This window comes from Dromiciops gliroides, chromosome 5 (genome assembly GCF_019393635.1).
Source record: "Dromiciops gliroides isolate mDroGli1 chromosome 5, mDroGli1.pri, whole genome shotgun sequence".
Lineage (NCBI taxonomy): Eukaryota > Metazoa > Chordata > Mammalia > Microbiotheria > Microbiotheriidae > Dromiciops > Dromiciops gliroides.
The window spans coordinates 218715272-218725678 of NC_057865.1; the positions used below are offsets into that span (position 1 = coordinate 218715272).

The 10407-nt window shown below is 50.6% G+C and overlaps 1 protein-coding gene across 2 annotated transcripts; it reads left to right on the forward strand.

Moving 5' to 3' along the window:
- Window positions 1–2662: 2662 nt before the first annotated feature.
- On the forward strand, window positions 2663–9264 carry ANKRD33 (ankyrin repeat domain 33). Of its 2 annotated transcripts, none has more exons than XM_043968099.1 (4): window positions 2663–2903; window positions 3348–3477; window positions 6555–6695; window positions 8327–9264. In XM_043968099.1, the coding sequence occupies exons 1-4, from the start codon at window positions 2673–2675 to the stop codon at window positions 9061–9063; spliced, it is 1239 nt and encodes a 412-aa protein (XP_043824034.1). In that variant the 5' UTR covers window positions 2663–2672; the 3' UTR covers window positions 9064–9264. The 2 variants fall into 2 exon arrangements, with proteins under 2 accessions (XP_043824034.1, XP_043824035.1); XM_043968100.1 differs by having other exon boundaries at window positions 2824–2903; window positions 3352–3477.
- The last annotated feature ends 1143 nt before the right edge of the window (window positions 9265–10407 follow it).

Sequence of the window (10407 nt, forward strand, 5' to 3'; positions counted from 1 at the left end):
GGGCCGCCACCTGCTGCCCTATGCTGGTAGTGCCTAATATCCTCCATGAAGCAGGTCACTGACTTTCATTGAATCTCACAGGATATTAGAAGTGGCAAAGATATCAGAAACCATATTTTTTTTAATTAAAAAAAAAGTTTTATTGATGCCTCCTATCTTCACATCACAGTTTTCTGGGGGTAGGGTGTGGGACCCTTTTCCTCTGCCTTTTTTCTCCACTTTGAAGCTGTCCTTGTTACAAAGAAAGGAGATGGCTTCTGACAACGTATCCCACCTTCTGCTCTCTCCCTGCCATGAAGAAGGAGATGTATCTCATTACCTGGGGAGCAATACTATAAACCCCTGGTTTTTTCACATGAGGACACTGGGACCTGGAGAAGTGATGTAACTTGCCCAAGGTTGGAGGTTTCCCAAGAAGTAAGAATTAGAACTGGCATCCTGGTATCCTGACTCTGTCCAGCTATCTTTCTGACACATCCCACTTCCAATCTGGTCTAGTCTGAGGCGAGGAGAAGGGCTCCAGGGGACTGGTGGCTGATGGGAATGTGATCCTTGAGGTTTCAACACAGACCCCCAGACCACCAGCATGAAACTGAGTGATTGTGTGAATGTGGAAGTGTTGTTTAACACTCCACCACTATCCCTGAGGGCTTCTGCTCAAGGGTTGTATCCTTTAATCCAGGGGAGACTTCATGGCCCAAATTGCTTCATTCCTCTTTATGGTGTCCTGAACAGAAATAAAACTCCTGGTATAGTAGAAAGAGTGCTGGATCTGAAGTCAGGAGAAACTTGGGTTGGAAATCTGTTTATGACACTTACTAGTGGGGGTATGCTGGATCCAGCTCAAATCTGTTGAGAGCTGATTGTTAAATTCTCAGGGTGACCATTTACATCTCAGAAATCAGCAAATGGTATAAATCAGGGCTTGTTTTATTGTTGTATTGATTGTCTAGATGTAAGGAAGTGATGGAGAAAATGTTAAATAATGCAGATTAAACTTAAAAGTATGTCAAGAAAAACCTTTGTTTTTTCTTGGAAAGCCAATTGTTAAACCTTTACCAGCACATCCCTGCTTACTAGCTGTGTGACCATGGACAAGTCATTATATTTTTCTGAATTTTTTTCCTTTGTTCAGTAGGGAGGAATAATACCTTCAGTGCTTATCTCAGAGAGTTATAAGGGTCTGTGAAACAATCTGCCCACTCTTAAGTGATACCAGTTATTATCAATAAGAGACTGAAATGAAAAGCTTTGTTGCTTCTCAGCCAGTCCTCAAGGTGTGGAGGTCACAGGCTAGTGTCCCCCTCTCCATTTTGATATACATAAAGCCAAGACTGAAAAAAAAAGCAGCAAAGTGGCTTCGAAGGGTGTAGGGAGAAGGGAGGAGGTAATCCCAGCCCTTTGCTCTGTTGATGGAGAGGAGCTTGTCTGCTTGGCTTCCCGGATGGTTCCTGGATGACAGCAGTCACCCCATGACTCACCCTGCTCTCCTATCACCTGCCTCTCCTATTCCCTAAGCTCTTCTCTTTCCTTTTCCTCTTCCCACCACCCTTCTCCCTCCCTTGCCCCCTAAGCTTCCCTCTCTTCCCCTCTGCCCATCACCCTGCAACCCCCTTCCCTATTCCTGTTCCCTGAGTTTCCTTCTCCCCTTTCTCTCTGCCCACCATCCTTCACCCCTTCCCTTGTTCCATTGGGCTCCCCTCTCCTCCTCCTCCTCTTCCTCTCCCTCCTCCCCTTACTTCAGCCCTTGCTCCCCAGGCTCCTCTCATTCCCCCCATCCCCACCATGCTCCCATAGATGGACATTTTGGGTAGGGGGTGGGGAGTCCTCAGGTTTTCACTGGGTAGTGAAAGTGCCAACATTTGCAAAAGTCACCCCTGAATCTTAGGGCTGTATTTGTTTGAGGACTTTTTTTCTTTGGGGGGGTGGGTGGAAGTTTCCTAGGATCAGAGAGAGGTCAATGCCACCAAGACATCCTCCTCTTACCTCCCAAATCCTGGTGAGGGGCATCTCCTCCGTGGGGGAAGGGGATCGATGGTCAGGGGAAGCTGTCTTTGTCTTCTTTCCAGTGTCAAGAACAGCCCTGTGTGACTGTCCTCTTCACCTTGTCCCTCCCTGGCTTTAGCCACCCTCCTTGATCCTCACCCTCTCAATCCCTGGCTAACCCAGGCTTGATCCAGCTCAGTGGCAAAGAGGTATTCTCAGGGCAATTTTCCCTAAGCCCTGTCCATCTGCTATGACTGGTGTATGCTGCTGGTCACTAGGAGTTGAAGGGGTCGGAGTCTGCCAGGTGAGTTTATTGTGGGATGGGGGTCTCCTGGGAGCTCCTCCACATACCCCCAACTAACTTTCCTTTTGGGGACATAGGAGGGGCATTCTCATCGCTTCCCTCATACCTCCACTTTGTGTGTGTGCTGGGCGTTGAGGAGGCTGAGGGTGAAATAACACCTCTTGCGTGTGCCTACTCACACCTGGCATCCAACTGGGAGAGGGGAGTGGGAGGGATGCCTTCTGCAGCCAGAAGTACCCTCCACTCTGAGCGCGCGCACGCACACACACACACACACACACTCACACACACACACACTCAGCATCTGTTTGTTTTTCAGATGGCTCCCTGGGTGAGGAGGGGGCAATGACAGGCGATGTACCCCATAACCTAAGCCTGAAAAATGGAGGAGGGGGAGGCAGTGTTGGAAGGGGCAGACATGTGCAGTGAGTTGTCAGAAGACTCCATGCAACTCCACCATGAGGACCCCCCTCCTTTTGACAACCCTGCCCCCTGCAGTGAGCTGGGGCCTCTCTACCAGGCCTGCGCAAGTAACGATCCTGCTAAACTCCAAGCCACCCTCGATCGGGGGGTCAGCCCTGAAGAGGCCACCCAGGCGGACAGAAACGGAAGGGTGAGGAAACCAGCCCTGTCTCCCTCTGGCCCAGGAACAAGAGGGGTGGGGCAGCAATAATACAGTCTGCCTCCAACAGGGGCAGTCAAGAGGGGCCCAGTGCCACAGACCACCCCACCCCTACCTGCAGAGGCTGGACGGGCTAACTCCCCTGGGGGACCCAGGACAACGAGGGAAGGCCGGGGTTAGGGAGAACGGCTTCTCTGTTTAGGAAGCTAATCTAGGGCATGGGGGTGGAGCAGCGCCTACGAGGCAACAGACTAGGCTGAGGGGCCCAGGGACCAGACAAGACTGGGACGGTCGTGCAGAGTGAGGGGCTGCTGCCAGTGCTGGGCTGGCTGGGACCAAGGGCTGAGGAGGAGGATCAGGGCGTCTTGGGAAGGCATCCAGGGCTGGGAATTCTGGGAGATGCCGAGGCTCTGCTGAGTTGTGGCCTCTCCTCAGACAGGCCTCATGGTCGCCTGCTACAAGGGCTTTGAGGGTGTCGTGGTCCTGCTCAGTCACTGCCCCTTCCTCGATGTCAATCAGCAAGACAAAGAAGGAAACACGGCCCTCATGCTGGCTGCCCAGGCAGGTGGGAGAGCAAGGGGCGGAGGAGGGAGGGGCAGCAGAGGGGGAGGGAGTAGGGCTCAGGCACCGTCTCCAGCCTGGTGTAGCTGAGATTAGATTTAGAGTCAGGATATGTGGCTTCAGGCTCTGTGTGACCATGAAGGAGCCTCTTAACTTCTCTAGCTCTCAATTTCCTCATCTGTAAGATGGGACTACTGAGGTTCGTTCACACTCCCTGTCTCATTCAGTTTAATTTTACACTATAGGGTGTCCCAAAAGTCAGTTTGAGCTATGAATGCTTAACACTACAATAAGACTTTTGGGACACCCGGTATTTTATAATAATAATAATAGCTAACGTTTATACAATGTATACAACTTGATCTTCACAACAACCTTGGGAAGTAGATACTATTATTATCAGCCTCCTTTTACAGTTCAGGAAACTGAGGTTAAATGACTTGCTAGGGTCACACAGCTAGTGAGTATCTGAGGCTGGATTTGAATTTAGGTCTGCCTGACTCCAGGCCAAGCACTTTATCTCATGAACCACCTACATCCCAATTTCTGCAGGAAGCCTTTCCTGATTCCTCTTAATTCCCATGCTTTCCTTCTGTTAATTATTTCCTATTTATCCTATATACAGCTTGTTTGCACACGGTTATTTGCATGTTGTCTATATAGTGAGCTCTTAGAGGACAACTACTGTCTTTTTGCCTTTTTTTGGTATCCTCGGGGCTTAGCACAATGCCTGGCACATAATAGACACAATACATGTTTATTGACTGTCGACTGACAGGTGACAGGACCAAAAAAAAGAAGAAAAGGAAACAATTCCTAATGACAAACAAGGAGCTTACTGAGATATGCTACATATAATACTATATATGTATATACACACACATACATATATATTACCTAGGATGGATGCAAGGGATCTTTACCATATACATGGGAGCTCTTGTTTTTTATCGTTTATTTGAGAGTCAGCATGGCAGGTGCATAGAGGGCTGACCTTATTGAGAGAAAGACCCCAGAACAGCTGTGTGACCATAAACAAGTCATTTAATGTTTCTGTCTTCCCTGGCTTCTCTCTAAGACTTTCTGTCTCTGTCTCTGTGTGTGTCTCTTTCTGTCTCCCTGTCTCTGTGTCTCTGTCTCTCTCTCTCTGTTTCCCTGTCTCTGTCTCTCTCTCTCAGTCTCTCTCTGTCCCTCTTTCTCTCTGTGTGTATGTACATACATGTGTATAATGCATATATGTGCAAAAGTAGACTTATGCACACGAACACACAATGTGCGTGCATGCACACATACATAGGCAATACAGGTATCACCCATACACACATATACAATATACACAATACATACAACACAATGCACATACACACATGCATATGCATGCATACATACATACACACAGATGAGTTGCAGGACTGCAGTAGTGGAAGGCATTTTTCCATTGGTGGTTGGCTGCACCAGCCAGATCACAGTCGCAGCCCCCAATAGTGTATGTAGAATATATCTAACTCTCCCATCTTCCCCCAAACCGCAGGCGCTCCCTATACTCAGTTCTCCCCCTCACCTCTCCACTTAGTCACTACCCTGCGTGCTTAGAGAGTCTAAAATACTCTTAGCCGAGACCTCCGAATGACTTCACACACAAAATGTCAAGCATTCTCAGCCGGGGATCATCCTCTTCTCACACCCAGGCTCCTTGTAACCCAGGCTCCTGGGCCGTGCCAGCCAGATTCCCCTTCCTCTCTCCGCCATTCACATTCAGAGCACTCCCGAGCAACAATGACTCGCTTAAGCGAGGCTGTCAAGGCAGGTGTAGGAAACTGCCGCTTTGACAGGGGAAGTGATTTGCCCAGGTGTCAATGTCAGAGAAATGAGGGTTCTCACTGATTTAGGGCTGGGAAAGACCTTACAGGTCATTTAACCTTTCATTTGAGAAATGAGGACACTGAGGCTCTGAGAGAAGTTCAAGCCACACATCCAGGTATCAGGGTCAGAGAAGGGTCATCAGAGGAAACTGAGGCTGAGAGAGGTTAACAGTCCCAAATCACTCAGGTACCGACCGGAAGAGCTGACATTTGGATCCAAACCCTTTGAGGAGGCAAGAATGGAAAGAGTGATGAATCTATAGTCAAAACACCTGGGTTTGAACCCCAGCCCACATGTAATGACTGTGTGACCTTGGGCAAGTCATTTCCCTCAGTGTCATTGTCATTGGGCCTCAGTTTCCTCATCTGTAAAAGGGGAGAAGGTGTGGACTACATAACCTTAGAGTCCCTTCTAACTCTAAAAGGGGGGTTCTCAGTGATTTTCATACCCTGGACCCCTCTGGCAATCTAGGAAATCTTATGGGCCTTTGCTTTTAAATGCATAAAATAAGATCTATGTGATTACAAAGGAAGCTGATTATGTTGAGATAAAGTTATTGAAGTTTTTTGGTGTTTTTTTTTAAACAGAATTCCAGGGGCAGCTAGGTGGCGCAGTGGATAGAGCACTGGCCCTGTATTCAAGAAGACCTGAGTTCAAATTTGACCTCAGACATTTAACACTTACTAGCTGTGACCCTGGGCAAGTCACTTAACCCCAATTGCCCCGAAAAAAACAAAACAAAACAAAACAACCAGAATTCCCGCCCCTGGATTATGAACCCTTCCTCTAAACCCATTACTCTTTCCAGTGTCTAGCCTTAGGACGATCCTTAGAGAAAAGTTTTCCAGGAAGTGCTGGGAAGAGGGGGTGGGAGGAGTAACCTAGAAGTTTCATTCTTCAGCTCCTTCACTTTTTTTTTTTTTCGTGAGGCAATTGGGGTTAAGTGACTTGCCCAGGGTCACACAGCTAGTAAGTGTTAAATGTCTGAGGTCGGATTTGAACTCAGGTCTTCCTGAATCCAGGGCTGGTGCTCTATCCACTGCACCACCTAGCTGCCCCCAGCTCCTTCACTTTTGGGGAGATCCCATAGGGACAGGGAACCCAACCTTCTCCCTTTCCCCATCGTCCTTGGTTCTTAATACCTGGTCCCTGGAGGTTGTGTGGGAGGGTTAGGACGCTAGGGAAGGCCCTGGCTCTTGTTGGACTGTGCCCCTCCAGGACACATCACCCTTGTGAATTACCTGCTGAACTACTACCCGGGCCTGGACCTGGATCGGAGAGACGGCCGAGGCCTGACAGCTCTGATGAAGGCGGCGGTGCAGGGCCGCACAGACTGCGTGGCTGCCCTTCTCATGTCAGGTGGGTGCCACCCCCTCTGATGGACTCAGCCACCTGTCTGTCCCTCCCCAGGTCTGCCAGGCCAGAGGGTGGGGGGAGGCAGAGACCCTCTTCTGAGTCACCCAATGTACTGGGAAAGGACAGAGCCATTTAGGTTCTTTTTTTTTTTGGAGGAGGGCGGTTTGCAGGAAATGGGGGTTAAGTGACTTGCCCAGGGTCACACAGCTAGTAAGTGTCAAGTGTCTGAGGCCAGATTTGAACTCAGGTACTCCTGAATCCAGGGCTGGTGCTTTAACCACTGCACCATCTAGCTGCCAGGACAGGGCCATTTAGACAGAGGCAGAGAAGCAAGTCAACAAGGGGCAGCTCAAGATGTTAGCTCTGGGGGCTAGGGAAGAATTGGAAGAGCCGAGCTTGGAGATGAGGCTGTGGTCTTGGGAGGACTTCAACACTGACAAAGGGCTGAGAGGGAAATCAATGACATGACAGCCCCAAGGAACCAGCCAGGGCCCCAGAGAGGCTTGGGATCCTTCTGAAAGGGGATGAAGCCCCAAAGAGTCTCAGACTGGGCAAGAGCATGGGCTAAAACATTGATGGTACCACCATCCAACTCCAAGGCCAGCTTGTTGCTAGAGATGTTTCCCTGGTAGGTGCTTCCCTCTGGTGGCCACCCTCAGGAACAACAGCTCCATGTATAGCACTTCCTTTCTCCCTCCAAGGGAGAAAGTCTTGGCTCTGGTTTTGAGGGTAGGATCATGGAGTAAATTTAGCGTTGGGGGCGACTTTAGAGATCTTCTAGTCCAATAGTCTTAGACAGTGTCTCCAGTCCCCCTCCCTAATTTAGTCATCTATGACCTCATGCTGCTGGCCCAGCGGGAGAGGAAGAAGGATAAGAACAGGGTTATAATCACACTGGGGTGTGAGGGAGCTTCAGCCAGCTTATTCCTATCTGTAGACTGCATTTCTGGATCCTAAAACTGCTCCGGAGAAGGGTAGGGAGGAAGTGAGTGCATGGGGCAGGGGGCCTGAAAAAGCCCCCCCACCCAAAGCCCACTTATCCCTGAAACTCTCCCAGCCCTGGCCCTTCAGTGGGATGGCTTCCAACTTCAGGAAGCTCAGCCCAGTCTCATCCCTTCCCTTGCTGTGGCACAGGGCACTGAGGGAGGGGGAGGGGAGGCCAGGGAAGGGCTCTCTCCTACTAAGAGATGGCCAGGCACACACTCTTTCTCTCCAAGTCCCAGCCGGTTTTCTGAAGTCTCATCTCACTTCCTCTTGGACCAGAGTCAGAGTGGGAGAAGAGGGTGGAGAGGGCACTCTCAAAACAAAAAATGATCCAGGGCAGCTAGGTGCCACAGTGGATAGAGCACCGGCCCTGGATTCAGGAGGACCTGAGTTCAAATCCGGCCTCAGACACTTAACAATTACTAGCTGTGTGACCCTGGGCAAGTCACTTAACCCCAATTGCCTCACTAAAAAAAAAAAAAAATTAAAAAGATGATCTAGGCTTTGGTTTCCTCATAGGCAAAGTGAGAGGGTTGGGCTAGATGCCCTCCCCTGACCTTTTTAGCTTTTCTTTGCATGATGCTAAACCTCCCACTCTCTTCAGGCCAATCCTTTCCACTGTCAGAGAAGCCCACCTATCCTTTCCCCAGGTGCTGACCTATCGGCCGTGGACCCAGCTCTGGGCAAGACAGCTTTGGAATGGGCAGCCCTGACCGATAGCTTTGAGACTGTGGTGAAGATCCGCCAGCTGACCCGGCATCCCCGAGTTGAGCAGCTGAGTAGGTACTATCAGCTTGAGTGGCCGGCCCTGGCTGGGCTTGTGGCCCAGGCCCAGACCAATCTCACTCCATCCTTCCTAGAGAGACTCCAGAGTGCCTTCAGCTTCCCCTTCCCCCAGCCCCCCCAGGAGGGTGGTGTCCTGGATCACCTCGTGAGAGTAACCACAAGTCTAGCCAGCCCCTTCATCATCACTGCCTGCCACACTCTATGCCCAGACCTCCCGCCTGAACTGGGCATGCTTCGTCCATCCGTGCCAGAGCTTCAGGGCACAGTACCCCTGCAACCCCAAACCCCAAGTGTCTCCCAGCCTCCCTCCAGCCAACGGGTCCTAGTTTCATACCAGAGGCCATCAGGAGTGTTGAGCCTGTGTCCAGATTGGCTGCTGGCCAAGGATAGCAATATCTCTAAGACACCGGTCCCCAAAATCCGCCTCACCAAGGTTCGATCCCAATCCAGTGAGCAGAAGCAGGATTCAACACTCGCAGGACATCGAGGACTGGCACCCCCTTCCTGGCACTACCGGAAACTCAAGGAGGAAAGGAAATTGGCAGAAGCAAGAAATGAGAAGGGGCCAAGGTCTAGGGAAGAGGGGCTAAGGAGGACCTAAGTAACAGGCAGGGGTCTTAGGGAATTGGAATAGGATCCAAGTTCCCTTCTCTCTGTGTTCTTTCTGCTTTTCCCCTCTGTTCAACTCTGCCCCTAGGAAAGGGTCCTTTACACAGTGACTGAAATGTCCTGCTTCTGCCTGGGTTTTCACCTTTTGCCAAGGATGAGATGCTGGTGGCAGGATTTCGAGGGGTGTGTGTGTGTGTGTGTGTGTGTGTGTGTGTGTGTGTGTGCATGCGTGCGTGTGCACACACAAAATGTGGGCCAAGGCAAGCATTAACTCTGGCCCTTTCCCTTTGCATCAGGGGAAGGCTGCTGGGAGTAGTTGCTCTCGGGTGAGCCAGCACACTGGGCACTCTATGCCCACCTATTGTGGGGATCCTCCGATCAGTAGAGTTCCTCCTCGGGGCTCTGCAATCACACCACTAGGTGGCCACCCAGCCCACCTCTGAACAAGGTCTTCTGAATAAGAAGCCCTTGCCCAGAGATTGGATCCCTGCTTTTGCCCCAAACTGCTCCCCAAAGCCCTAGCTCCCCCCCCGCCCCCAAACCAAGTGAGCAGAGAATCCTTTGACTCCCTTGCCCTCCCTCCCTGCTCCATCTTTTAGCGCACCGAGATGCAGTCCAGACTTGAGGGTGGACTTGTGTCAAAGTTCACAGTAGTTGGCCCCATGTACACACGCCCTAGGGAAAACCCTGGTCCCTGGGTATTAGTGGTAGAGGAGTGGGGTACTCCCACTGCACCCCCATACACACATAATAGGGAACTTTCAGCCTTGCTCTCCATTTGCACCCTATACCTGAAACCAGTTCCCAGAAGTCATCTCCCTCAGTCTCTGTGCAATCCCATCCTTCCCCCACCCTCCTTCCTCCAGAAAGCCTTCTTTGGTTCGTCTGAGGAGTAAAAACAGCATCCTCTGCCTATTTACCTGTGAGAGGACCCCAGTCTATTTCCCTTCCTTTTCCAACCACCCCTCCTCCCAGCAAAGTTCTTCCTTCTGCTTCAGTGCTCCTAGCATCTTTGTCAGTGTGTCCCCTCTCTATTCTTTTCTGGATACCTATTACACATGGAGAGCCCTCAGGGGCAGCAATGATGTCTGCAAAGAGCTTAACTGCCTTGGAGACCCAAGGCAGTGACCAGACTGAGAATGGAGTGAGGAAGCCTGAGGTTCTGTCCTTAAAGGCAAATACACCCCTCTACTGTGTTTCTGCTGTAACAAAGACTTAGGGGTACCGATCTCCCATGTAGCTGAGGGTGGGGTGGGGTGATACCTGCCTCTCCACCTGCTACTAACTCATTATTTTCATTCCAGGTTCTAAGGTCATCAAGGAGTGGGTTCTGATA

Coding starts and splice junctions, on each gene's coding strand:
- ANKRD33 (XM_043968099.1), top strand. CDS start 2,673: ATGGAGGAGGGGGAGGCAGTGTTGGAAGGGGCAGACATGTGCAGTGAG. Junction 3,478..6,554: donor CATGCTGGCTGCCCAGGCAG/GTGGGAGAGCAA, acceptor GTGCCCCTCCAG/GACACATCACCCTTGTGAAT. Junction 6,696..8,326: donor GGCTGCCCTTCTCATGTCAG/GTGGGTGCCACC, acceptor TCCTTTCCCCAG/GTGCTGACCTATCGGCCGTG.